Below are 27,990 nucleotides of genomic sequence, written 5' to 3' on the forward strand. Positions count from 1 at the left end.
TGGATCGGGAACGGGAGCGGAAACGGGAACGGGAGCGGGAACGGGAACGGGAATGGAAGCAGGGACTGGGACTGGGAACAGGAACCGGGACCGGGAGCCGTGATTGCGAGTCCCATCCCAGTTATTGGGGTCCTACTCCCTGAAGTCCCAGATTTTGGGGTCCCAGAGCCTGCACCTCCCGCTTTTGGGGTCCCATTTTTGGGGTCCCATTTTTGGGGTCCCAGAGCCTGCACCTCCCGCTTCTGGGGTCCCATTTTTGGGGTCCCATTTTTGGGGTCCCAGCCCCTCCCCCGGTGTCCCCCCGTGTCCCCGCTGGGGACAAAGCGAGGACCAACCCCAGAGCTGCCCCGGGGGGGTTGAGACGGACCTTGAGCCCCCCAAAACCGCCGGGACCCCCCTGGGGACCCCCCCACCCCCAGTCCCGGGCGGGATTTGGGGACAAGAATTGAATTTATTGTCCAGAAAAATGAAAAATGAGACAGAAATCAAAGTTTCACTTTCCTTCCTTCCATCAGGGATCGGGGGGGGCTCCGCTCCCCGGGACCCCCCCGGGCTGTCCCCAAACCTCCCCGGGCTGTCCCCAAACCCCCCCGGGGGTCACTCGGGGTCACTCTGGGCTCGTTCTTGGGATTGTCCCAAATTCCTGCGGCTTGGAGGGACAGGGGACAGGGACAGAGGGACAGGGACAGGGACAGGTCCTGGTGGCCACCAGGAGGCGACAGGGACAGAGGGATGGTGGCCACAGGGAGGGGACAGGGACAGGTCCTGGTGGCCACAGGGAGGGGACAAGGCCAGCTGCCAGCAGCTTGTGGTGGCCACGGTCACAGGGGACAGGGACAGTGACAGGGACAGGTCCCGGTGGCCACAGGGAGGGGACAGTGACAGGGACAGAGGGACGGTGGCCACGGGCAGGGTGGGCACCCAGGGAATGAGGGGACACACGCGTGTGGCTGTCCCCAGTGTCACCCAGTGCCACCCCAGTGTCACAGCACAGTCTCGTGGATGTCACCGCTGTCCCCTGGGTGTCACTGGGGACCCAGTGCCACCCCCCGGTGCCACCCCGGTGTCACAGCACGTTCTCGTAGTCCCCGCTGTCCCCCGGCTGCCACCTCGGTCCCCGCAGCTCCGCGTAGGTCACCTGCGGCTCCTCGGGGGTGGCACTTGGGGACCCTAGAGGAGACACCGGTGCCACCCAGTGCCAGTGCCACCCACGGGTGCCACGTCCCTGTGCCCGCACTCCTCCCATCTCCTGGGTGGCATTTGGGGACCCTGTCCCACCCCCAGTGCCACCCAGTGCCATCCCCGGTCTCCCAGTGTCCCCCATTGTCACCCAGTGCCACCCAGTGCCACCTAGTGACACCCCCAGTGTCCCACAATGCTCCAGTGTCCCCCAGTGTCACCTTGGTGCCACCCCCAGTGCCACCTAGTGCCACCCCCAGTGTCCCCCAGTGCCACCCACTGTCCCCAAGTGTCACTTATTGCCATCCCATGTCACCCACTGTCCCCCAGTGCCACCCAGTGCCACCCCAGTGTCCCCGAGTGCCCCCCAGTATCACAGCACATTCCTCTTGATGTCACCGCTGTCCCCTGGGTGCCATTTGGGGACCCGGCATCTCCCCGGGGGTGACATTTGGGACCCCGGTGCCACCCCCGGTGCCACCCCCGGTGCCACCCGCTGTCCCCGCTCACCCGCTGCCCTCGCCGTGGGCACCACGTGGCTGTAGAGCACCTCCCCCCCCTCGAGGGGCACCACGGGGGTCCTGCGGGGACAATGGGGACAGGGGGTGGCCTCCAGGTGGCATCTGGGGACACAGGGACACCCCCGGGCCCCCCCCCCCCCCCACTCACCTGTCCTGGGCTGTCCTGGGGGCTGCGGGAAAGGGGGGTGACAATGGGGTGACAATGGGGTGACAATGGGGTGACAATGGGACCACAAAATTGTCCCCATTGTCCCCATCCCATTGTCCCAATTGTCCCCATTCCCACCCACCCCATTGTCCCCCACCCCACTGTCCCCACTGTCCCCGCTGTCCCCACCCCATTGTCCGCATTGTCCCCAGTGTCCCCCCATTGTCCCCATTGTCCCCATTGTTCACCACATTGTCCCCATTGCCCCCTTTGTCCCATTGTCCCCATTGTCGCCCACCCCTGTGTCCCCATTGTCCCCCCATTGTCTCCATTGTCCCCACCCCTTTGTCCCCACTGTCCCCATTGTCTCCATTGTCCCCATTGTCCCCACTATCCCCACCCCATTGTCCCCATTGTCCCCACTGTCCTCACTGTCCCCACCCCATTGTCCCCACTGTCCCCATTGTCCCCACTGTCCCCATTGTCCTCATTGTCCCCACTGTCCCCATTGTCCCCACTGTCCCCACTGTCCCCACTGTCCCCACTGTCACCCACCCTGGCGGTGGCACCGCCGCCAGCCCACGATGGCCACCCCGAGCAGGACCAGGGCCAGGAGGGAGCTGCCAACCCCTGCGGCCACTGCTGGGGACAGAGGGGACACTTTGGGGTCACCTGGGGGAGCTGCACCCCCACTGCGACCCCGAGTGACGCCACCTGTGCCCTGTCACCTCTGTGTCACCTCTGTGTCCCCTCCGTGTCACCGGGGACAGAGCGGGAACAAATCCAGGGCTCCAAGCTCCCCTCGAGTGATGCCACCTCTGCTCTGTCCCCTCCGTGTCACCTCCAGGGACAAACCCGGGATCCCAAGCCCCCCAGAGTGTCCCCGAGTGCCATCACCTGTGTCCCCGTGTCCCCACGTTGTCACCTCCAGGGCCAGCTCGGGGCTGAGTGCTCGGAACACGCGGTGCCCGTCCTGTCCCAGCTGGTTGGTGGCCACGCACTGGTAGGTGCCCGAATGTCCCACGTCGATGTCCCCAAACTCCAGGAGGGGACCCCGGGCCACCTCCTGCCCGTTGTGCAGCCAGGTGAAGGTGACAGGGGCTGAGCCCACCTGCACTGAGCAGTGCAGGGTCACGTTGTCACCTGCGCGCACCTGGTGTGACAGGGGACCAGGGGTGATGGTGGCATTGGCCACGGGCACTGTGGGGACAGAGATGGGACTGAGGGTGATGGTGACATTGGCCATGGACACTGTGGGGACAGAGACAGGGGACCGGGGGTGATGGTGGCATTGGCCACGGGCACTGTGGGGACACAGATGGGGCTGAGGGTGATGGTGGCATTGGCCACGGGCACTGTGGGGACACAGGACTGAGGGTGATGGTGGCATTGGCCATGGGCACTGTGGGGACACAGACGGGACTGAGGGTGATGGTGGCATTGGCCACGGGCACTGTGGGGACACAGGACTGAGGGTGATGGTGGCATTGGCCATGGGCACTGTGGGGACACAGATGGGACTGAGGGTGATGGTGGCATTGGCCACGGGCACTGTGGGGACACAGACAGGGGACCGGGGGTGATGGTGACATTGGCCACGGGCACTGTTGGGACACAGGGCTGAGGGTGATGTGGCATTGGCCATGGGCACTGTGGGGACACAGATGGGGCTGAGGGTGATGGTGGCATTGGCCATGGGCACTGTGGGGACACAGGGCTGAGGGTGATGGTGGCATTGGCCACGGGCACTGTGGGGACACAGACAGGGGACCGGGGGTGATGGTGGCATTGGCCACGGGCACTGTGGGGACACAGGACTGAGGGTGATGGTGGCATTGGCCATGGGCACTGTGGGGACACAGACAGGACTGAGGGTGATGTGGCATTGGCCACGGGCACTGTGGGGACACAGACAGTGCTGGCACCTGGCAGGGTGGGATGGGGGTGCCATGGGTGCGGTCATCCCCAACCCGAGGGTCCCGCTCACCCAGGACGGTGACATTCATGGGGTCACTCTCGGCCACGCTGTCCCCGTCGCTGACCCGGCACCGGTACTGGCCGCTGTCATTGTCCCCAACGGGGCGCAGCTCCAGGCGGGGGCCGGTGCCCAGCAGTGCCCCCGAGCCCTCTCGGTGCCAGGAGAAGGACAGGGGACCTGTCCCCACGGCCACCGTGCAGCTCAGCACCAGGCTGTCCCCGAGTGCCACCTGTGCCCCGGGGGGCTGCGCTGACAGGGACACCCCCGAGGGTGGGACCCCTGCAGGAGGGGGGACAGCAGGGGACAGTGAGGGACCCGGGGGGGTCCGGGAGGGGCAGGGGGACCCCAGGGAGGGAGGGGGTGCAGAGATGGGGGGGGCTTAGAAATGGGGGGGATGAGGGGGACAGGGAGGGGACACCGGGAGAGGGAGGGGGGTGACACCAGGGAAGGGTGAGGGGACACAAACAGGGATGGGGGGACCTGGGGAGGGACCTGGGAAGGCGTGGGGGGGACCAGGGCCAGAGATGAGGGGACACGAGGCAGGAATGGGGGTCCCGGAGTGGGACCTGGGAAGGAATGGGGGGACCCGGGGACAGGGATGGGGGTCCCGGGCTGTAATGGGGGAACAAGGAAAATGTGTCAGGGAAGGATGGGGGTGCCCAGACAGGGCTGGGGGACCCGGGGTGGCACCCGAGAAGGGATGGGGGGACCCGGGAAGGGACCCGGGAAGGGATGGGGGGACCCGGGGCACGGTGGGGGGAGCCGGGGAAGGATGGAAGGAGTGGGGAGGGACCCGGGCAGCGATGGGGAGAGCCGGGGATGGTGTCAGGGAGGGCTGCGGGTCCCCAGGTAGGGCTGGGGGACCCGGGAAGGGACCCGGGAAGGGACCCGGGAAGGGATGGGGGGGACCCGGGGTGGGATCCGGGAAGGGACGGGAGGACTCGGGGCAGTGATGGGGGAACCCGAGGAAGGAGTCGGGAAGGGCTGGGGGCAGCAAGTCAGGGCTGGGGGACCCGGGCGAGGTGTCAGGCAGGGCTGGGGGTCCCCAGGCAGTGATGGGGGTCCCCAGGCAGTGATGGGGGTCCCCGACCAGGGGATCCCAGGAGGCTGAGGGGGCTCCCCGTGCCCATCCCCGCACTCACTGCGCACCGTGACGCGGAGCCGGGCGCTGCTCTTCCGCACGGCCCCGCCCTCGGAGCGCACCTCGCAGCCGTAATGCCCCGAGTGGGAGACCCCCAGGGCGGGCAGCAGCAGCTGCGGGGACCCCTGCGGGCCCCCCACCACCTGCCCGTCCTGGTAGAACACGTGCAGGAGGGGGGCTCGGGGCCGCAGGGGGCTGGGGGTGCTGAGGCAGCTGAGAGTCAGGGGGGACCCCACGGTGGGCTCGGGGGGACCCTCCAGCACCAGCACCGGCTCTGTGAAGAGCTCTGGGAGGGAGAGGGGAGGGGGATTTGTGAGCCTGAATCCCTGGGGAGGGGCTGTGGGGGTGTCAGGGTGGCAGCTGTGGGGTGCTCACCGTGCACTGTCACTGCCACCGGCTCTGACCACCTCAACTTCTCTGACGGCCAGTATCCCACCTTGCCCCTGCAGCGGTAGCGGCCGCTGTGGTTCAGCTGCAGAGGGGACAGGGACAGCTCGAGGCCATCACGGAGCCCCTCCAGATCTGTGTCCCCTCGGTAGAAGGACACCGATGTGACCTTCGTGTTCTCCCAGCCCCGGCAGCGCAGGGTCACCGTGTCCCCCTCCAGCAGCGCCCACACCGGCACCTGCAGCACCAGCCAGTCTGGGGACAGAGGGCTCCTGTCACACCCGATGGCACCGGGACCCCCCATTGGGTGACACCCAGCGCACCAGGGGTGCCCAAATCCAACCTGGGGCTCTCCAATCTGGGATGCTCTGGGCTGTCCCCAGAGCAGGGGATGGGCTCTGGTCACACAGGAGGTGACCCATGGAGCGGAGCCCACCCAGAGCCCTCAGGGTCCCCGCAGGTGCCAGGCTGGGGACAGCCAAACCCCCCTCACCATCTGAGACTGTCACGGAGGGGCTGCGCCCAGTGCCGGGACTGTAACACCTGTAGGTGCCACTCTTGGTGACAGTGAGGCGGTCCTGTCCCTGCTGCCCCCAGTGCCACCTGTCCCTGTACCAGGTGGTGGCACCGGCGGTCCCCGAGCCCTGGCAGGTCAGTGTCACCTGGTCCCACAGCACCGCCGGCCTCCAGGGGGGCTCCACCAGGATCTGGGTGGTCTGGGCACCTGTGGGTGACAGGGGACACCAGCCTGCCAGGGCCAGCACTGGGCACCTGTGGGTGACAGGGGACACCAGCCTGCCAGGGCCAGCACTGGGCACCTGAGGGTGACAGGGGACACCAGCCTGCCAGGGCCAGTGTGGGGCTGGGGACAGCGGGGTGGGGCCATGGCATCCCCCGAGGACTCACCAGCGAGGCCGAGGGTCTGGGCTGGAAGGGAGAAGGGACAGGGCTGGGTGGGGGTGGCACCGTGGGGACAGCAGCACGGGGACATGGGGTGTGGGGGCTGTTCCCGAGCTGTCCCCGTGGGGACAGCAGTTCTGGTGGGAAAGTGCTCGGGGACAGTCCCCAGCAGGTCTGGAGAGGCTCCCAGGGGACAGCTCTGTCACAGCCGCCCACGCGCCGTGCTCAGGTGACACGGACGCCACGGGGACACTGCGGCCACCCCAGGCTGGCACAGGTCACCCCCGCCGGCCCCACAGGCACATCCCCATGGCCACATCCTCGTGGTGTTTGTCCCCTTGTCCCTGCATCCCTGTCCCCCTGTCCCCACAGCTGCCCCAGCCCCACAGTGCCAAACCCCAAATCCCTGTCCCCAAATCCCTGTCCCCAAATCCCTGTCCCCCCAATTCCTCTCCCCACATCCCTGTCCCCAAATCCCTGTTCCCTATCCCTGTCCCCGAATCCCTGTCCCCAAATCCCTGTCCCCAAATCCTTTCCCACATCCCTGTCCCACATTCCTGTCCCCAATCCCTGTCCCCCATCCCTGTCCCCAAATCCCTGTCCCCCAATCCCTGTCCCCAAATCCTTTCCCCCATCCCTGTCCCCCATTCCTGTCCCCCAATCCCTGTCCCCACATCCCTGTCCCCCAATCCCTTCTCCCATCCCTGTCCCCCCATCCCTGTCCCCAGGGCCACCCCACACCGGGGTGACACTGGCTCTGTCCCCCACTGGCCCTGCTGGCCTTGGGGACATCAGGGGTCCCCCGTGCCCCCCTGTGCCCCCTCCCCAGCAATCTCTGCCACCCCCGTGGCACTCACCCCACAGGAGCAGTGCCACCCTCCCGGCCATCCCGGTGTCCCCAGCTGTCACTCGCTGCCAGGGCCACCTGTCCCCAGCCTGGTGGCTCTTGAGCTAAAGGGGAAGGAAGAGAATTTACATCTTGTCCCCACGTGGGGGTGGAACACGGTGGGGGCAGGGTGGGGACAGGATGGGGACAGGGTGGGGACAAGGCTGGGTGGCACACGGTGGGATATTGGGGTTCCCAGGAGCGGGGGCTTAGGGGGTTTGGGGTGCCAGGGATGGGTGTCCAGGGGAGTGAGGGGGTCCGAGGGCAATGGGGTCCCTGGGACTGGGGGTCCTGAAGAGGGGGTGTCACTGGGAATGGGGGTGCTGAGGAGGGGGAGTCACTGGGAATGGGGGTGCCATGGGAATGGGGGTCCTGAAGAGGGGGAGTCACTGGGAATGGGGGTGCCATGGGAATGGGGGTGCTGAGGAGGGGGTGTCACTGGGAATGGGGGTGCTGAAGAGGGGGTGTCACTGGGAATGGGGGTGCCATGGGAATGGGGGTGCCCAGGGCTGGGGGGACTCAGGGATGGGAGTGCCAGGGCTCCAGGGATTTGGGGTCATGGGATGGGGGTCCTGTGGGAATGGGGGTCCTGGAAGAGCCAAGGTGCTGGGGAAAGGGGGATTTCAGGGGATGGAATGAACAGGACAGGGTTCCTTGGGAATGGGGTGCTGGGCCATGGAGATCCTGGGGAATGTCAGTGCCAGGTTGGGGTCCCAGGGATGGGGGGAGACCCCAAAGGAATGGGGGTGCCATGGCTGGGATCCCAAAGGAATGGGGGTGCCATGGCTGGGATCCCAAAGGAATGGGGGTGCCACAGTTGGGTTCCCAAAGGAATGGGGGTGCCATGGCTGAGATCCCAAAGGAATGGGGGTACCATGGCTGGGATCCCAAAGGAATGGGGGTGCCACAGTTGGGTTCCCAAAGGAATGGGGGTGCCATAGCTGGGATCCCAAAGGAATGGGGGTACCATGGCTGGGATCCCAAAGGAATGGGGGTGCCACAGTTGGGTTCCCAAAGGAATGGGGGTGCCACAGTTGGGTTCCCAAAGGAATGGGGGTGCCATAGCTGGGATCCCAAAGGAATGGGGGTGCCATGGTTGGGTTCCCAAAGGAATGGGGGTGCCATGGCTGGGATCCCAAAGGAATGGGGGTGCCGGGCACGGGCAGTTTCTGGACGCACCCATGGGTCTCAGCTCCTTCCCTGGGTGCCTCAGATTTTGGGGTGACCCAGAGCCCAGCACAGCCCCCCCACCGAGGTGCTGGTGGTTTTGGGGGGGGTCGCCCCAGACAGATTCCGAGTCCGTCCCCACCCCCCAGGGACTTTTTCTTCTCTTCATTTCCATTTCCTTCCCTTTTTTCTGCCGCGTTCGCGTCCCCTCAGTTCCTGGGGAACTCCCGATGGGGGGAACGGGCTGGGGGGACCCCGGGGAGGGCAAAAGGGGGTGCGGGGCCTGGGGGGGGGGCAGGGAGGGCTGGGGGGGCTGTGGGGGATGGGGGTGTCCGGCTGTGTCCCCCCCAACATTTTCACTTTCTCCTGTATAAGGAAGAGGCCCTTGGTGCTGGGTGTCACAAGGGGGAGCGGGGTCCTGTCCCTGTCCTGGGGGTGACACATCCAGGTGGGTGACACATCCAGGGGTGACACTTCCAGGGGTGACACATCCAGGGGGTCCTGTCCCTGTTCTGGGGGTGACACATCCAGAGGGCCTTGTCCTCACAATGTACCCTCACTGTCCCTGCAATGTCCCCTCCATGTCCCCACAATGTCCCCAGCTGTGTCCCCTCAATGTCCCCACAATGTCCCCACACTGTCACCTCAATGTCCCCTCACTGTCCCCACAATGTCCCCACAATGTCCCTGCATTATCCCCTCAATGTCCCCGCATTGTCCCCACAATGTCCCCTCATTGTCCTATCAATGTCCCCACAATGTCCCTGGCTGAGTCCCCTCATTGTCCCCCAATGTCCCTGCAATGTCCCCGCAATGTCCCCTCAATATCCCCACAATGTCCCCGCATTGTGCCCACAGTGTCCCCTCAATGTCCCCGCAATGTCCCCGTGATGTTGATGTCCCCTCAATGTCCCTGGCTGTGTCCCCTCAATATCCCCACAATGTCCCCCGCATTGTCCCCACAGTGTCCCCTCAATGTCCCCACAATGTCCCTGCATTGTCCCCTCAATGTCCCCACAATATCCCCCCATGTCCCCACAGTGTCCCCGCAATATCCCCGCATTGTCCCCACAATGTCCCCACAATGTCCCCCGCATTGTCCCCACAGTGTCCCCTCAATGTCCCCACAATGTCCCCCCATGTCCCCACAGTGTCCCCGCAATATCCTCGCATTGTCCCCCCATTGTCCCCACAATGTCCCCACAATATCCCCACAATGTCCCCACAATGTCCCCGCATTGTCCCCTCAATGTCCCCAGCTGTGTCCCTTCAATATCCCCACATTGTCCCCGCATTGTCCCCACAGTGTCCCCGGATGTGTCCCCTCATTGTCCCCCCAATGTCCCCTCATTGTCCCCAGCTGCATCCCCTCGATGTCCCCGCGGGCTCAGGGACATTTCGTGTTTTGGGGACATTTCCCGGGCGGGTTCAGGGCCCAGCCCCGTTTTTCCTTCGCCCCAAATCCGCCCCCAAGGATTTCCCGGGGCCCTTCCGGAGCTGGGCCGGGATCAGCGCCGCTCCCGAACCCTCTGGAAGCGGCCCCGGGCGCTTTTGGGATCTCTTATCTCGGAGGCACCCGGATGAAAATCTCCTAATTGGATTCCAGAGTTAATTAACGAATTAATCCCGGCCGCTGTCACCTCCCGGGGGGGTTTGGGGCCAAAGCCAAATCCAACGCCCCAAAATTTGGGATCTGCTGTGGGAGAGGGCCTGGAGAGGGAGCAGCGATCCCAAATTGGGGAATATTTCAGGGAGGGAGGCTCCGGGGAACGGGGGGGGTGGGATTGGGGACAGGATTTAAAGCTGGGAAGAGAAATCCCAGGGAACAGAAATTCTGGGAATCAGAATCCCAAGGAGACAGAATTCCCCAGGAAACAGAATTCCAGGGAGACAGAAATCCCGGGAAACAGAAATCCTGGGAATCGGAATTCCCGGGAAACAGAAATCCTGAGAATCAGAATTCCAGGTAAAATGGAATTCCAGAGAAAACAGAAATCCCAGGGAATAGAAATCCCAGGAATCAGAAACCCCGGGAAAGAAGAAATTCTGGGAATTCCAGAATTCCAGGGAAACAGAAATCCTGGGAATTAAAATTCCAGGGAAAGAGAAATCCCAGAAAAACAGAAATCTAGGGAATCAGAAATCCCGGGAAACAGAAATCCAGGGAAAACAGAAATCCTGGGAAATAGAATTCCAGGAAAACAGAAATCCCGGGAAAACAAAAATCCCAGGAATCAGAATTCCAGGAAAACAGAAATCCTGGGAAACGGAAATCCCAGAGAAACAGAATTCCAGGGAAAACAGAATTCCAGGGAGACAGAAATTCCCGGGAATACAGAATTCCTGGGAATCAGAAATGCCGGCAAAACAGAATTCCAGGGAAAACAGAATTCCCGGGAAAGAGAAATCCCAGGAGACAGAATTCCAGAGAAAAGAGAAATCCAGGGAAAACAGAAATCCAGGGGGAATCAGAAACACAGGGAGACAAAAATCCAGGGAATCAGAATTCCAAGAAAACAGAATTCCAGGGAAAAAAAAACAGAATTCCAGGGAAAACAGAATTCCAGGGAACATCTCTCGGTGGCCACCAGGAGGGGACAGGGGACAGGGGACAGGGGACAGGGACATCTCCTGGTGGCCGCGGTGCTGCTGGGGCTGAGGGCCCTTCCCGCACCAAGCCCCTGTGGGGAGCATTTGGGGGAATTTGGGGTTGTTTTGGGGGATTTTAGGGGATTTTTGTGGGATTTGGGGAGGGGGGATTGTTATGGGGAATTTGGAGGGACTTTTGGGGAGATTTGGGGTCCCTGAGAGGATTTGGGGACCCTGGGTAGGGGGGGGATTTGGGGTCTCTGGGGAGGGATTTGGGGATCCTGAGGGGGATTTAGGGAGCCTGGGGGGTATTTGGGGAGACCCTGGGGGGATTTGGGAGCCTGAAGGGATTTGGGGACCTTGGGGTGTCCCGAACCTCAGGGCTCAGGGACAAACGCAGAACAGCAGGAACGGAATAATCCCAAAACCCAACAAATCCCATAAAAACCCCCCAAAAAAACCTTCTCAAAAAAAAAAACCAAAAACCCTCATTCTGATCAGATCTGGGGGTGTTTTACCCCCAAAATGTGCCCCAAAAACCCCAAAATCCCCAGGACTGAGCCGCCCGTGTTTGTGCCCAGGGATGATTTAGGAGCTGGGGCTGAACTTTTTGGAAATCCCAGCCCTAATTAACGCAGCTCATTAAGGGCCTGAATGGGGCCATTAACCCAACGTGCCCCAATTTGGCCTCGTTTGGAGATCCCCGAATTTCGGCTTCGCTTCCTGTTTGGAGCCTCCGCCGTGCCCTAAAAGGCCCCGATGAGTCAGGGTTGGGGTTTTTGGGGGAAGGGAGAAGGTGAGCAGGGCTTGGGATGGTTCAGGGTTTGGGTTTTGGGATGATTCAGGGTTTGGGATGGTTCAGGGCTGGGGATGATTCAGGGTTTGTCACTGGTTTGGTTTTTAGGGCTGATTTTGGGGCTGGGTTTTGGGGCTTGTTCCAATTTTGGGGCTGGGTTTGGGCCTGATTCAGGGTTTTGGGGCCAGTCCTGATTTTGGGTCTGGGTTTTGGGGTTGATTCAGGGTTTGGGGCTTGTTCCAATTTTGGGGCTGGATTTTGGGCCTGGTTCAGCCTTTGGGGTGATTCAGGGTTTGTCACTGATTTGGTTTTTAGGACTGATTTTGGGGCTTGTTCCAATTTCAGGGCTGTTTTTTGGGGCTGGTTCAGAGTTTGGGATGATTCGGGGTTTGTCACTGGTTCAGTTTTTAGGGCTGATTTTGGGGCTGGGTTTTGGGGTTGATTCAGGGTTTGGGGCCTGTTCCAATTTCGGGGCTGGGTTTTGGGCCTGGTTCAGCCTTTGGGGTGATTCGGGGTTTGTCACTGTTTTGGTTTTTAGGGCTGATTTTGGGGCTGGGTTTTGGGCTTGTTCCAATTTTGGGGCTGGGTTTTGGGGCCGATTCAGGTTTTGGGGTTGGATATTGGGGCTGCTTTTGGGGTTTGTTCCAATTTTGGGGCTGGTTCAGGGTTCGGGATGATTCAGAGTTCGTCACTTGCTCAGTTTTAGGGCCAGGTTGGTTTTTGGGGCTGGTTTTTGGGGCTAGTTCAGGTTTTGGGGTTGATTTTGGGGCTGATTCAGGGTTTGGGGTCTGTTCCAGTTTTGGGACGGGTTTGGTTTTTGGGACTGGTTCAGTTTCAGGGCTTGCTCCAATTTCAGGACTGCTCCATTTTATTGTGACCATTCCCTTTTTTGGCACCATCCCATCCTTTCCACCTCCTCCAACCCTCCCTCCTCCTGTCATTTTCCCATTTATTTTTTAAAATTTAATTTAAATAAAATTCCCAACTTCCTCCTGTTGTTTTCCTATTTTTTTAAATTTAATTTAAATAAAATTCCCAACATCCTCCTATTGTTTTGCTATTTTTTTTAATTCAAATAAAACTCCTCCTGTTGTTTTCCCATTTTTTAATTTAATTCAAGTAAAATCCCCATCATCCTCCTGTTGTTTCCCTTTTCTTTCATTTAATCAAATTACTTATTTTAAAAAATTGAAAATAAAATAAAATTAATTTTTAAAAAATATTTTTTTTAATTTGATACATTCGAATTCAAATAAAATGAAAATATTTCATTTAAATAAAGCGTTTCATTTAAATAAAATCAAAATATTCAATTTAAATAAAGTATTTAATTTAAATAAAAATATTTAATTTAAATAAAGTATTTAATTTAAATAAAATAAAAATATTCGATTTAAATAAAGAATTTAATTTAAATAAAATAAAAATATTCAATTTAAATAAAGTATTTAATTTAAATAAAATTAACGTATTTCATTGAAATAAAAATTAAAATATTTCATTGAAATAAAATTAACACATTTCATTGAAATAAAATTAACACATTTCATTGAAATAAAATCTTTTTTTTTCAAAAAAATAAATTTAAATAAAGCTCCTCCCGTCGCTTTCCATTTTTTTTTTTTATTATTATTATTTTTTTTTTTTTAATTTTAATTTCATCCACCCCTCCCGCAGCTGCTCCTCCGAACCATTTTTTCCACCTGGAGGAATTCCTGAAAAACCCAGCCCCGGTCATTCCCTCGCTGGCAGCCGCGTCCCGCCCGGGGCTGGAATTCCGCTCCCATTCCGCTCCCAGTGAGTGACACACGCGCCATCCCCGCGGCCGCGTCCCCCCCTCCGTGTGTCACCCGCTGCCACCCCCGTGTCACCTCCCCCGGGGGGACGCGGCCCCGCTGCCGTCACCTCTGGGAGCTGTTTGATCCCGAAATACGGCGGGGGAGAAAGAAAAAAAAAAAATAATAAATGGGTTTTAGCAGCGAAACACAGCAGAGAAAAGCGAATTTTTGCCCCCAAAAGTACAGCGGGGAAATGTGGGTTTTAGTACCAAAATATAGTGGGGGGAAAGGGGATTTTAGTCCCAAAATATAGTGGGGGGAAAGGGGATTTTGGTCCCAAAATATAGTGGGGGAAAAGCGACTTTTAGTCCCAAAATATAGTGGGGGAAAAGCGACTTTTAGTCACAAAATACAGCGGGGACAAGGGGATTTTGGTCCCAAAATATAGTGGGGGAAAAGCGACTTTTAGTCCCAAAATATAGTGGGGGAAAAGGGGATTTTAGTCCCAAAATATAGCGGGGACAAGGGGATTTTGGTCCCAAAATATAGTGGGGGGAAAAGGGATTTTAGTCCCAAAATACAGGAGGGAAATAGGGGATTTTAGTCCCAAAATATAGTGGGGGAAAAGGGGATTTTAGTCCCAAAATATAGTGGGGGGAAAGGGGATTTTGGTCCCAAAATATAGTGGGGGAAAAGCGACTTTTAGTCCCAAAATATAGTGGGGGAAAAGGGGATTTTAGTCCCAAAATACAGGAGGGAAATAGGGGATTTTAGTCCCAAAATATAGTGGGGGACAAGGGGATTTTGGTCCCAAAATATAGTGGGGGAAATAGGGGATTTTAGTCCCAAAATATAGGGGGGAAATGTGGATTTTAGTCCCAAAGTATAGTGGGGAAAAAGCCACTTTTAGTCACAAAATATAGCGGGGAAATGTGGGGTTTAGTACCAAAATATAGTGGGGGAAAAAGGGATTTTAGTCCCAAAATACAGGGGGGAAATGTGGGTTTTAGTCCCAAAAAACAGCAGAGAAAAGCGACTTTTAGCCCCAAAATACAGGGGGAAAATGTGGATTTTAGTACCAAAAAACAGCAGAGAAAAGCGACTTTTTGCCCCAAAATACAGCAGGGGAAATGTGGGGTTTAGTACCAAAATACAGCAGAGAAAAGTGACTTTTTGCCCCAAAATACCATGGGGAAAAAGCAGGTTTTAGTCCCAAAATACAGCAGAGAAAAGTGAATTTTAGTCATAAAATACGGGGGGGAGAAATCAGCTTTTCATTCCAAAATACACTGGGGGAAAGTGAATTTTTGGTCCCAAAATACGGTGGGGGAAAAGTGGATTTTAGACACAAAATCCAGAGGGGAAAAAGTGGATTTTTGCCCCAAAATACAGAGCAGGACACCCTGGGGACCCTGTGCCATCCTGGTGGCTGCCAGCCCATCTTTTATCCATGTTTTTAACACCTTTTTTATCCACATTTTTTACCTTTTATCCACGTTTTAAACCTGTTTTTAACCACGGTTTTAACCATTTTTTAATCCATTTTAACCTGGTTTTTATCCATCTTTTAACTCATTTTTTATCCATGTTTTAGCCCATCTTTTATCCACATCATCCATGTTTTTAACCCATTTTTCATCCATTTTATCCATATTTTTAACCCATTCTTTATCCATATTATCTATGTTTTTTAACCCATTTTTTACCCATTTTTATTCATATTTTAACCCATTCTTTATCCATGTTGCCCATGTTTTTTACCCATTTTTTACCCATTTTTTTATCCATTTTTATCCATATTTTAACCCATTCTTTATCCATGTTATCCATGGTTTTTACCCATTTTTTATCAATTTTTTATCCATTTTTATCCATATTTTTTACCCATTTTTATCCACTTTTATCCATATCTTTAACCCATTCTTTATCCATGTTACCCACTCTTTTTTACCCATTTTTTATCCTTTTTTTTTACCCACTTTTTATCCATTTTTAACCCATCTTCATCCCCCTCCGCAACCCATTTTTAACCCACGTTCCCAACCCATTTATTGTCCGCCTCTTTAACCTGTTTTCAATTAAACGCCGGCTTTAATTAAGCCATGCTTTTAATTAAACCGTGTTTTTCCAGCCCGTGCTGCTTTTCCACCCTTCCCTCACCTCGGGAGCTGCCCCAGGGGCCGGAGCAGCCCCGAGGCTCCTTTGTCCCCTCGGTGCCACCCTGCTCTGTCCCCTCGGTGCCACCGCGGCCGGGTCCAGCCCTGCCCGTGCCGCTTTTGTCACCGCGGTGCCACCTCTGTCCCCTCGGGGCCACCGGGGATGACGCGAAGGTGTCACCTTGGATGGGGAGGGGGATGGGGACGGGCAGGAGCGGCTCTGATTAATTCCAGGAGCAGCTGGAAAACAACCGGGGCTGGGGAAGGCGAGGCTGGCGTGGGGACAGCGAGGGGACAGCGAGGGGACAGCGTGGGGACACCACAGGGACAGCACGGGGACAGCGCCAGGAGCTGGCCCAGCCTGCAGCCTCCTCGTCCCTTGTGGTCCTTGTCCCGTGTGACGCTGGGGGACAGATGGGGACGGATGGGGACAGATGTGTCACCTCGGGGTCACCGAGCTCTCGGGGACAGCCGGGCCATTGTCACCAGCGGTAGCCCCTCTGTGGGGTTCTGTGCCAGCCCCAGTGTCCACGGCCGGTGTCCATCCTGGTGACCGTCCCCAGTGTCCATCCTGGTGTCCATCCTTAATGTTCACTGCCAGTGTCCATCCCATGTCCATCCTTGTGTCCATCCCCAGTGTCCGTCTCCAGTGTCCATCCCCATTGTCCATCCTTGTGTCCATCCTTGTGTCCATCCCCAGTGTCCATTCCCAGTGTCCATCCTTGTGTCCATCCCCTGTGTCCATTCCCAGTGTCCATTCTTGTGTCCATCCCCATTGTTCATTCCCAATGTCCATCCTTGTGTCCATGCCCAGTGTCCATCCTTATGTCCATTCCCAGTGTCCATTCTTGTGTCCATCCTTGTGTCCATTCCCAGTGTCCATGCCCAGTGTCCATCCTTGTGTCCATTCCCAGTGTCCATGCCCAGTGTCCATCCTTGTGTCCATCCCCATTTTCCATCCCTATTTTCCATCTCCAGTCCCATCCCTCATGTCCATCCCCATTGTCCACCCCTGACATCCACCCCTGTTTTACACCCCCAATGTCCACCCCCATTGTCCACCTCCATTTTCCATCCCTATTTTCAATCCCCCATGTCGACCCCATTGTCCATTCCCATGTCCACCCCAATGTCCACCCCAATGTCCACCCCCAATGTCCACCCCCAATGTCCACCCCCGATGTCCATCCCGTGTCCATCCCCATTTTCCACCCCCATTTTCCATCCCTATTTTCCACCACCAATGTCCATTCTCAATGTCCACCCTCATTGTCCACCCTCAATGTCCACCCCATTGTCCACCCCGTGTCCACCCTTTTTACACCCCAATGTCCACCCCATGTCCCTCCCATTGTCCACCCCAATGTCCACCCCTATTTTACACCCCATTGTCCACCCCATTGTCCACCCCATGTCCACCCCATTGTCCACTCCAGGTTCACCCCAGTGTCCACCTCTATTTTCCACCCCGTGTCCCCTCCCGTGTCCCCCTCGGGCCGTGTCCCCTCTCTCCCGGTGCAGCCCCTCGGGCCGGTCCCGGGGCGGTCCTGGGGCGGTCCCGGTGCCCCCAGTGCCGGACGCGGCCCCGCACGTGCCGGGCCGGGCCCGTTCCCAGCGGGGCCGGGCGGGAGCGGCCGCGGGATCTGGAGCAGTTGGTGGCCCCGGGGCCGGGGTTTGGCCCCGCCGGGACAGCGGCAGAGCCGGCCCGGGCGGTCCTGGAACGGCGGAAGGGCCGAGAGCGGCCCCGGGGCAGAGCCGGGCCGGGCGGGGCCGGGCTGGGCACGGGGGTGGCACCGGAGAGGGGACACGGAGCGGGGGGGGGGGACATGGGACTGAGGGGGGACACGGGACTGAGGGGGGACATGGAACGGGGGGGGACATGGGACTGACAGGGGACATGGAGCAGGGGGGACATGGGATTGACAGGGGACATGGGACTGACAGGGGACATGGCACTGACAGGGGACATGGCACTGAGGGGGGACATGGAGCAGGGGGGACATGGAGCAGGGTGGGGACATGGGACTGAGGGGGGACATGGAACGGGGGGGGACATGGGACTGAGGGGGGACACGGGACTGAGGGGGGACATGGGACTGAGGGGGACATGGGATTGACAGGGGACATGGCACTGAGGGGGGACATGGAGCAGGGTGGGGACATGGGACTGACGGGGGACATGGAACAGGGAGGGACATGGCACTGAGGGGACACGGCACAGAGATGGCACTGGGGAGGGAAAAGGCACGGAGAGGGGACATGGCACAGAGAGGGGACATGGCACAGAGGGGACATGGGATTGACGGGGGACATGGGACTGAGGGGGGACATGGGATTGACAGGGGACGTGGCACTGAGGGGACATGGCACAGAGAGGGGACATGGCACAGAGAGGGGGGCACAGCACGGGCATGGGGTCACAGGAAGAAAAGGGGTGACAGCACCAAGAGGGGGTCGCTGTCACACACTGGGGCTGGGTCACTGTCACCCACTGTCACATGGCCCTGGCCCATGTCCTCCATCCCTGCCATGTCCCTGTCCCAACTTCTCCATCCATTCCTGTGTCCCTGTCCCATCTCCTCCATCCCTGCCACTGTCCCTGTCCCCAAGGGTTCCATCCAGTGCCATTTGTCACCATCCCATCTCCTCCATCCCTGCCATGTCCCAACTTCTCCATCCATTCCTGTGTCCCTGTTGTCACCTCCCTGTCCCCCACACTTCATCCACCGCTGTGGCTCTGTCCCATCTCCTCCATCCCTGCGATTGTCCTTGTCCCCATGGGTGCCATCCAGTGCCACGTGTCCCTGTCCCCATGGGTGCCATCCAGTGCCACGTGTCCCTGTCCCATCTCCTCCATCCCTATGATTGTCCTTGTCCCCAACGCTTCCATCCAGTGCCATGAGTCCCTGTCCCATCTCCTCCATCCCTGCCATGTCTCTGTCCCCCTGCCCGTGTCCCTGTCCCCCTGCCCGTGTCCCTGTCCCTGCCATGTCCCTGTCCCCCTGCCCGTGTCCCTGTCCCCCTGCCCGTGTCCCTGTCCCTGCCATGTCCCTGTCCCCCTGCCCGTGTCCCTGTCCCCCTGCCCGTGTCCCTGTCCCTGCCACGTCCCTGTCCCCGTGGTCCCGTGGGTGCCCGCGCTGCCCGCGGGGGCCGGTCCGGAGGAGGGACCCGCAGCCCTTGAGCCCCGCTCCAGCCACACCTTTAATCCCTCCGAGTCCCGCTGCGAGCCCAGAACCCTCCGGGGACCGAGCTGCCACCTCTGTCCCCCTGTCCCCCCGGTGTCCCCCCGGTGTCCCCGCGGTGTCCCCCCGGTGTCCGGCCGGGGTCCGGCGGGCCGGGCGCTCCCTAATTAGGGGGTAGGAGCGGAGCAGGGCGGCAGCCACGCACAGCTCGGAGCCACTCACTCATCCCGCAGGAATCCTCCCCACGGGGAGGAGCGGCCCCGGCCCAGCGCCTAAAAGGGCCCCGCACGGGCCGGCTGCTCTCGGAGCCTTCCTGCACCTTCCTCCTCCTCCTCCTCCTCCTCCTCCTCCTCCTCCTCCTCCTCCCTGCTGCTGCTGCTGCGCGGCGCCATGGCAGGGCACGGCGCCAGCCTGCTCCTGCTGCTCGGGATGCTGCCAGGTAGGACCGGGCACCGGGCACGGACGGGGTGTGCGAGCACCGGGGCGGAGCGAGGGACGCGCACCTGGGCACACCTGGGCACACCTGGGCACACCTGGACACACCTGGGCACACCTGGGCACACCTCGGGCTCCTGTCACACCTGTGGCTCTGGCACACCTGGGGCACCTGGGCACACCTGGGGCACACCTGGGGCACACCTCGGGCTCCTGTCACACCTGGGGTTCCTGGCACACCTGGGGCACACCTGGGGCACACCTGGGCACACCTCGGGCTCCTGTCACACCTGTGGCTCTGGCACACCTGGGGTTCCTGGCACACCTGGGGCACCTGGGCACACCTGTGACCTCCACCAGGGTCCTGTGCTGGTTTTTGGGGTTGCAGGTATGGGGTCAGGACCTGCCACGTGTGGGGTTTTGGTGCTGCCAGGTGTGGGGTTTTTGGGGTTGAAGGTGAGGGAGTTTTGGGGCTGTAGGTGTGGGGTCAGGACCTGCCAGGTGTGGGTTCTTTTGGGCTGCAGGTGTGACATTTTTGGGGCTGTAGGTGTGGGGTTTTTGGGGCTGCCAGGTGTGGGGTTAAGAGCTGCAGCTGTGGGGTCTTTGGTGCTTCCAGGTGTGGCATCTTTGAGGCTGCAGGTGTGGCATTTTTGGGGCTCCAGGTGTGGGGTTTTTGGGGCTGCAGGTGTGGGGTCAGGAGCTGCCAGGTGTGGGGTTTTTGGGGCTGCAGGTGTGGGGTTTTTAGGGCAGCAGCTGTGGGGTCAGGAGCTGCCAGGTGTGGGGTTTTTGGGGCTGCAGGTGTGGGGTTTTTAGGGCACCAGGTGTGGGGTCAGGACCTGCCAGGTGTGGGGTTTTTGGGGCCGCCAGGTGTGTCAGGGCACAGATTTAGGGTGCCGTGGGTCCCTGTGCTGCAGGTGTGGGGTCAGGGGTGTCGGGACACAGGTTTGGGGTCCCTGTGCCCCATCCCTGCTCTGTGTGGGTCAGGAGCTGCAGGTGTGGGGTGCTCTGGTTGTCATTTCGGGGGTGGCAGTGCCATTTCTGGATGTGGCACCGCCGTTTTGGGGGTCAAAGTGCTGCTTTGGGGGGTGACAGTGCCATTTTGGAAGGTCACGATGCCATTCCTGGATGTGACAGTGCCATTTGGGGGTGTGACAATGCCATTTCTGGATGTGACAGTGCCATTTTGGGGGTGACAATGCCATTTTGGGGGTGACAATGCCATTTTGGGGGTGACAGTGCCATTTCGGGGGGTGACAGTGCCATTTTCTGGATGTCACAGTGCCATTTTCTGGGGGTGACAGTGCCATTTGGGGGCTGTGACAGTGCCATTTTGGGAGGTCACAGTGCCATTTTGGGGGGGACTATGTTGTTTAAGGGGGTGACAGTGTCATTTCTGGGGGTGACAGTGCCATTTGGAGGGGTCACAGTGCCACTTCTGGGGGTGACAATGCCATTTCGAGGGGTGACAGTGCCATTTGGAGGGGTGACAATGCCATTTTGGGGTGCGGCAGTGCCGTGCCAGTGTGTGACGGTGCCACGTCGGGGTCTGACAATGCCATTTCGGGGGGTGACAGTGCCATTTCTGGGGGTGACAGTGCCATTTGGAGGGGTCACAGTGCCACGCCGGGGTCTGACAATGCCATTTCGGGGGGTTAACCACGTCATTTTGAGGGGTGGCAACGCCATTTTTGGGGGTGTGACAGTGCCACGTCGGGTGCGCCGGTGCCGTGCCAGGCTGTGACGGTGCCATTGTGTCCCCAGCTCTCCTGGTGGCCGTCAGGATCAACGGCAAGGGCCGCGAGGTTCTGTACCTGGCCAAGGGCGACTCGGTCAAGCTGGGCTGTCCGTATGTCCTGGAGCCCGAGGACAACGGACCCCAGGGCGTGGGGATCGAGTGGATCCAGATCAGCCCCGAGAGACCCAGCCCCGAGAACGTGGTGAGGAGAGCGGGGGGCTCGGGGGGCTCGGGGGGAGCCCGGCTGAGAGGGGAGGGACAGGTGGGACAGTGGGGAGGGACAGGGAGGGATGGGGAGGGACAGAGGGGGACAGAGGGGGACAGGAAGGGACAGGGATGGACAGGAGGGACAGAGGGGGACAGGGAGGGATGGAGAGGGACAGAAAGAGGCACAGAGAGGGACAGGAAGGGACAGGGAGGGACAGGAGGGACAGAGGGGACAGAGGAGGACAGGGAGGGACAGGGAGGGACAGGCAGGACAAACAGAGAACAGAGAGGGACAAAGGGGGACAGGGAGGGACAGGCAGGACAAACAGAGAACAGAGAGGGACAAAGGGGGACAGGGAGGGACAGGTGGGATGGAGAGGGACAGACAGGACAGACAGGGGACAGACAGGGACAGGAGGGACAGGAGGGACAGAGGGGACAGGAGGGACAGGGACAGACGGGCGGGACAGGGAGGGACAGACAGGACCGGGAATGTTGGAAATGGCAGGGAAGGACGAGGCAGGGTCTGGAAGTGCTGGGCAGGACAGGGACAGAAAGGGACAGGAGGGACAGGAGGGACAGGAGGGACAAGGAGGGACAGGCAGGACAAGCTGGGATTGGGATCAGATGGAGCCCGGCCGAGCAGGCAGGGACAGACGGACAGACAGGGACAGGACAGACAGATGTGGCAGGGCAGGGACGGAGCAGGCAGGGTCTGGAAGGATGAAGCAGGACAGGCTGGGAGGGGACGGGATCCATGGGCTGGGGCCCAGCTGAGCAGGCAGGGACAGGCAGGACAGGGACAGGGACAGGCAGCACAGGGACAGGCAGGACAGGGACAGGGACAGGGACAGGCAGGACAGGGAAGGTCTGGAAGGACAGGGAAGGTCTGGACAGGGTCTGGAAATGCTGGGCAGAGAAACACCAGGCAGGGACAGGCAGGGACAGGCCAGAGGGACAGGCAGGACAGGCAGGACTGGCTGGACAAGCAGGGACAGGCCAGAGGGACAGGCAGGGACAGGCAGGGAAGGTCTGGCAGCGTCTGGGAAGGACCAGACAGGGCTGGGCTGGGCTGGAGCCCAGCCCGGAATGCAGGGACAGGCAGGGACAGGCACAGGCAGGGACAGGCAGGGACAGGCACAGGCAGGGACAGGGACAGGCAGGGACAGGCAGGGACAGCAGGGACAGGCAGGGACACAGGGGACAGGAAAGGACCAGACAGGCACAGGAGGGGACACAGAGATGCGAGGAGGGCACAGAAGCCCCAGGACAGACAGGACAGGGAAGGATGAGCAGGGAGAGGCAGGAACAGGCAGGCCCAGAGCTGAGCCTAACTCTAACCCAAGCCTAACCTTAACCGAGCCTAATCCTCACCTAAACTCAACCCAAACCCTCATTCTAGCCCAAACCAAACTCTAATCCCAAATCCCACCCTCTGCACCCAACCTTAATCTAATCCAAACCCTACCCAAACCCAACCCAAGCCCAAACCCAACCCTAACCCTAATGAACCTTAACCCTAACCTAAACCCAACCCAAACACTAATCCTAACCAACCTAAACCCAACCCAAACCCAAACCAACCCAAACAAACCCAAACCAAACCCAAACCCAAACCCAAACCTAAACTCAACCCCAAGCCCAAACCCAAACCAACCTTAACCAACCCAAATTCAACCTACTCCAAACTCAACTTAAACCAAACCTTAACTCAACCCTAACCTAAACCCAACCCAACCCCTGATCCTAACCAACCCAAACCCAACCCCAACCCCAAACCCAACCCCAACCCCAACCCCAAACCCAACCCCAACCCAAACCCAAACCCAAACCCAAACCCAAACCCAACCCAAACTCAACCCAAACCCAACCCAAACTCAACCCAAACCCAACTCAAACCCAAACCCGTCCAACTTTAACCCAACCCAAACCCAACCCAAACCCAACCCCACTCAACCCAACCCAAACCCAACCCAAACCCAATCCAAACTCAACCCAACCCAAACCCAACCCAAACCCAACCCAAACTCAACCCAAACTCAACCCAAACTCAACCCAAACCCAACTCAAACCCAAACCCGTCCAACTTTAACCCAACCCCAAACCCAACCCAAACCCAACCCCACTCAACCCAACCCAAACCCAACCCAAACCCAACCCAAACCCAACCCAAACCCAATCCAAACCCAATCCCAAACCCAACCCCAAACCCAACCCAAACTCACCCCCACACGCCACCAGCCCCGCGCCCCCCAGGCCGCGCTGACGCTGTCCCCGTGTCCCCGTGTCCCCAGTTCCTGTCCTACCAGGACCACCACGTGAACTACGGCAGCTCGGGGCTGCAGGACCGCGTGGCCTTCGTGCAGACGGACCCGGGCCAGCGCGACGCCTCCATCCGCGTGGCCGACCTGCAGGAGAGCGACACCGGCACCTACCAGTGCCGCGTCAAGAAGAACACGGTGGCCGTGCACGAGGTCATTGTCACCGTGCAAGGTGAGAGAGCACCCTCTGCGCCACCCGTGTGTGGCCCCGCTGTGGCCCCGGTGTCGCCTGTCCCCCTCCCCGCCCCGCGTCAAGGTGGCCTTGGTTCCTTGTGGTCGCGCTTCTCTGTTGGTGGCACTGGCAGTGTCACCTGTGCCCCTTTCATGTGGCCTCCAGTGTCACCTGTGCCCCTCTCATGTGGTTCTGACAGTGTCACCTGTCCCACGCCCAAGTCCCCTTCCTGGCTGGCCCCTGGTGGCACCTGCGGTGGTGTCACCTGTGCCCCTCTCATGTGGCACTGGCAGTGGCTCTGACAGTGCCACCTGTCCCTTCCCCTTCCTGGCTGGGTCCTGCTGGCCCTGGCAGTGTCACCTGTGCCACTCTCATGTGGCACTGGCAGTGTCACCTGTGCCCCTCTCATGTGGCACTGGCAGTGTCACCTGTCCCATTCCCAAGTCCCCTTCCTGGCTGGCCCCTGGTGGCACTGGCAGTGTCACCTGTGCCCCTCTCATGTGTCACCTGTGCCCCTCTCATGTGTCACCTGTACCCTCTCATGTGGCACTGACAGTGTCCCTCTCATGTGGCCTTTGGTGGCCCTGACAATGTCCCCTGTCCCCCATCCAGGTGGCCCTGACAGTGCCCCGTGTCCCCCCGCCCCAGGTGACTCCTGTCCCCTCACACTCCCGGGTGTCCCCTCTCCTGGGTGGCCCCTGGTGACTCCGATGGTGTCCCCCTGAGTGGCCCTGGCAGTGTCCCCTGTCCCCCCCGTCCATCCCTGTCCCCTTCCTGCATGTCCCCCATCCCTCCCTTGTCCCCTGCTCCCCAGGCTGTCCCTGCCGGTGTCCTTGTCCCCCTCCCGTGTGTCACTGTCCCCTGGGCTGTCCCTGACTGTGTCGTGATGTCCCTGCCGGTGTCACCGTGTCCCCTGCTGCTGTCCCTGTGTCCCCTGCCGGTGTGGCGGTGTCCCCTGTCCCTGCTGGCATCACCGTGTCCCCTGAGCTGTCCCCTGCAGTGTGGTGGTGTCCCCTGCCAGTGTCCCTGTGTCCCCTCCGGTGTCCCCGTGTCCCCTGGGCTGTCCCCTCTGGCGTCCTGGTGTCCCCTGACATGTTCCTGTGTCCCCTGGGCTGCCCCCTACCTGTGTCCCCGTGTCCCCTGTCTCTGTCCCCATGTCCCCTGTCCCTGTCCCGGTGTCCCCTGATGTGTCGCGTGTCCCCTGGGCTGTCCCCGCCCCTGTCACGGTGTCCCCCGCCGCTATCCCCGTGTCCCCTGTCCCGTTGTCCCCGAGTCTCCTGGGCTGTCCCCCGCTGCTGTCCCGGTGTCCTCTGCCGGTGTCCCGCTGTCCCCTGAGCTATCCTGGTGTCCCCTGACGCGTCCGTGCGTCCGTGTGTCCCCTGACGTGTCCGTGTGTCCCAGCAGAGAAGCCGGCGGCCCCGCAGTGCTGGAGCGAGGGGGAGCTGATCGAGGGGGGGTCGGTGCTGCTGCGCTGCTTCAGCCGGGGGGGCACCGCGCCCCTCTCCTACCAATGGGCAAAGCTGGCCGAGGGCTACGGCGGGGGGCGCCTGCCCGCGGGCACCCTGCAAGGTGGGTCTGGGGGCTCAGGGGGGCACCAAGGGGCACAAAGGGCATTTGGGGGGGATTTGGGGGGATCTGGGGGTGTCGCTGCCCGCAGGTACCCTGCAAGGTGGGTCTGGGGGCTCAGGGGGGCACCAAGGGCATTTGGGGGGGATCTGAGGGAGTCCCTGTGCTCGGGTACCCTGCAAGCTGGGTCTGGGGGCACAGGGGGGCATTTGTGGGGGTTTTAGGGGGTCTCTACCTGTGGGCACCCTGCAAGGTGGGTCTGGGGGGTTCAGGTGGGTCTGGGGGGTTCAGGGGGGGCTTTGGGGGTGTCTCTGCCCGCGGGCACCTTGCAAGGGCTCGGGGGGGCCCTGGCTGGGGGTGCACGGGGTGGGGAGGGGGGTCGGTGTGTCCGTGTCTGTGTGTCCATGTCCGTCTGTCTGTCCGTGTCCGTTTGTCCATGTCTGTGTGTCCATGTCCGTGTGTCCGTGTCCCTGTGACCCTGTCCCTCTGTCTTTGGGTGTGTCCCTGTCCCCATGTCCATGTCCCTCTGTCTGTCCATGTCTGTGTGTCCCTGTGTGTCCCCATGTCCCTGTGTCCCTGTGTGTCCCTGTGTCTGTCCATGTCCCTGTGTCCCTGTGTCTGTCCATGTCCCTGTGTCTGTCCGTGTCCCCGTGTCCCTGTGTCCCTGTGTCTGTCCATGTCCCTGTGTCTGTCCATGTCCCCGTGTCTGTCCATGTCCCCGTGTCCCTGTGTCCCTGTGTCTGTCCATGTCCCTGTGTCTGTCCGTGTCCCCGTGTCCCCTCCCTCCCTCTCCCGGAGGGCGCGGGTGACACCGAGGTGACGGTGCCACCCGCACTGTCCCAGGCCGTGCCCCCGGTGACCTCCTGATCCGCAGCGTGACCGTCGCCCACGCTGGCACCTACCAGTGCCGTGTCACCAACCGCGTGGGCTACTCGGTGTGCCAGCTGAACCTGAGCCCGGGGCCCCGTGAGTGACACTGGGGACATCACTGGGGACATCATTGGGGACAATGGGGACATTGGGGACACTGGGGACATCACTGGGGACATCACTGGGGACACTGGGGACATCATTGGGGACAATGGGGACATTGGGGACACTGGGGACATTGGGGTGTGCCAGCCGAACCTGAGCCCAGGGCCCCGTGAGTGACACTGGGGACATCATTGGGGACAATGGGGACATCATTGGGGACATTGGGGTGTGCCAGCTGAACCTGAGCCCGGGGCCCCGTGAGTGACATTGGGGACATCACTGGGGACACTGGGGACATCATTGGGGACATTGGGGACACTGGGGACACTGGGAACATTGGGGACACCATTGGGGACGCTGGGGACACTGGGGACACTGGGAGTGACACAGGGTGGCACCGGGATGTCTCAGGTGCCAGGGCGTCCCAAGGGTGGCCCCGGGGTGGCACCAGGGATGGCTCTGGATGGCACCAGGGTGTCCCTGGGTGTCCCTGTGTGGCACCATGGTGGCACTGGGTGTCCCTGGGTGTCCCTGTGTGGCCCGGGCAGGGGCTGGCAGTGACGGGCTGTGTCCCCGTGCCAGGCGGGCGCCAGGCTGGCATCATCGTGGGCTCCATCCTGGGCTCCCTGCTCCTCCTCAGCCTCCTGGGGCTGCTCATCTGGGCACTGATCGCCCGCTACCAGCGCAAGGAGTGCCAGCGCGCCTGCAGCGACTGCCGGTGGGTGCCGGGGCGTGGCACGGGGGGCACGGGGTGGCACTGGGCTCTGCTGGGCACCAGTGAGTGGCACTGGGCTCCACTGGGCTCTACTGGGCTCTACTGGGCACCAGTGAGTGGCACTGGGCTCCACTGGGCTCCACTGGGCTGTACTGGGCACCAGTGAGTGGCACAGGGCACTGAGGGACACCAATGGGTGTCACCAAGCTCGGGTGGGTGGCACAGGGCATTGAGGGTCACCAATGAGTGCCACCAGGCACAGGGGGTGGCACAGGGCACCGATGGTCACCAAGGGGTGACACCAGGCACAGAGGTGTGGCACAGGACACTGAGGGACACCCAGGGGTGCCAATGGGTGTCACCAAGCTCGGGTGGGTGGCACAGGGCACTGATGGTCACCAAGGGGTGACACCAGGCACAGAGGGGTGGCACAGGACACTGATGGTGACCCAGGGGTGTCACCAAGCTCGGATGGGTGGCACAGGGCACTGAGGGACACCAAGGGGTGACACCAGGCAGAGGAGGGTGGCACAGGGCACTGAGGGACACCAATGAGTGCCACCAGGCACAGAGGGGTGGCACAGGGCACCGAGGGACACCCAGGGGTGCCAATGGGTGTCACCAAGCAGGGGTGGGTGGCACAGGGCACCGAGGGACACCCAGGGGTGCCAACGGGTGTCACCAAGCAGGGGTGGGTGGCACAGGGCACTGATGGTCACCCAGGGGTGCCAATGGGGTGTCACCAGCCCCAGCCGAGTGCCACCATCCACCGAGGGCGGTGCCAAACCCCCCCGTCCCCCCGTCCCCGAGTGCCACCCGTCCCCCGGGCGGTGCCACCTGACGATGTCGCCGCGCCCGCAGGAGCAGCACGGGGGGCACCATGCCCCGGCCCTGCGCCGCCTGCGCCCACCACTCGTACTCCCCGCACGGCATCAGCTACATGCAGTGCCAGCACGGCGACAGCGACGAGCGCGCGGCCGCGCTGCTCTGCAACGACGGCATGCGACACCAGGTCACCTGTCCCGCGCTGTGACACCGCGGCGACAGCGACAGCGG

At 60.3% G+C, this 27,990-nt stretch overlaps 2 protein-coding genes across 2 annotated transcripts; one reads left to right on the forward strand and one right to left on the reverse strand.

The window, feature by feature from the left end:
* Positions 1–1,066: 1,066 nt before the first annotated feature.
* Positions 1,067–19,200, reverse strand: LOC136568105 (Fc receptor-like protein 2). The gene is made up of 11 exons (XM_066567962.1): positions 19,128–19,200; positions 6,261–6,281; positions 5,848–6,078; positions 5,343–5,609; positions 4,969–5,253; positions 3,836–4,105; positions 2,746–3,048; positions 2,404–2,490; positions 1,849–1,870; positions 1,690–1,760; positions 1,067–1,170 (listed from the first exon to the last, which is right to left on the reverse strand). The coding sequence occupies exons 1-11, from the start codon at positions 19,198–19,200 to the stop codon at positions 1,067–1,069; spliced, it is 1,734 nt and encodes a 577-aa protein (XP_066424059.1).
* VSIG8 (V-set and immunoglobulin domain containing 8) lies at positions 19,199–27,967 on the forward strand. Its single transcript, XM_066568325.1, has 8 exons — positions 19,199–19,247; positions 21,005–21,180; positions 23,480–23,678; positions 24,291–24,326; positions 25,080–25,247; positions 26,088–26,210; positions 26,778–26,937; positions 27,796–27,967. The coding sequence occupies exons 1-8, from the start codon at positions 19,199–19,201 to the stop codon at positions 27,965–27,967; spliced, it is 1,083 nt and encodes a 360-aa protein (XP_066424422.1).
* Positions 27,968–27,990: the final 23 nt, after the last annotated feature.

Source organism: Molothrus aeneus, chromosome 31, assembly GCF_037042795.1.
Source record: "Molothrus aeneus isolate 106 chromosome 31, BPBGC_Maene_1.0, whole genome shotgun sequence".
NCBI classification, from domain to species: Eukaryota; Metazoa; Chordata; class Aves; order Passeriformes; family Icteridae; genus Molothrus; species Molothrus aeneus.

Bases quoted from the DNA above. Each gene is read 5' to 3' on its own strand.
- VSIG8 (XM_066568325.1), top strand. From the start codon at position 19,199: ATGGCAGGGCACGGCGCCAGCCTGCTCCTGCTGCTCGGGATGCTGCCA. The intron at 19,248-21,004 runs GTAGGACCGGGC...TTGTGTCCCCAG, and splicing joins GCTGCTCGGGATGCTGCCAG to CTCTCCTGGTGGCCGTCAGG. The intron at 24,327-25,079 runs GTGACTCCTGTC...CGTGTGTCCCAG, and splicing joins CCCGTGTCCCCCCGCCCCAG to CAGAGAAGCCGGCGGCCCCG.
- LOC136568105 (XM_066567962.1), bottom strand. From the start codon at position 19,200: ATGGCGCCGCGCAGCAGCAGCAGCAGGGAGGAGGAGGAGGAGGAGGAG. The intron at 3,049-3,835 runs GTGAGCGGGACC...CTGTCCCCACAG, and splicing joins CATGAATGTCACCGTCCTGG to TGCCCGTGGCCAATGCCACC. The intron at 1,171-1,689 runs GTGAGCGGGGAC...TGTCTCCTCTAG, and splicing joins GCCCACGGCGAGGGCAGCGG to GGTCCCCAAGTGCCACCCCC.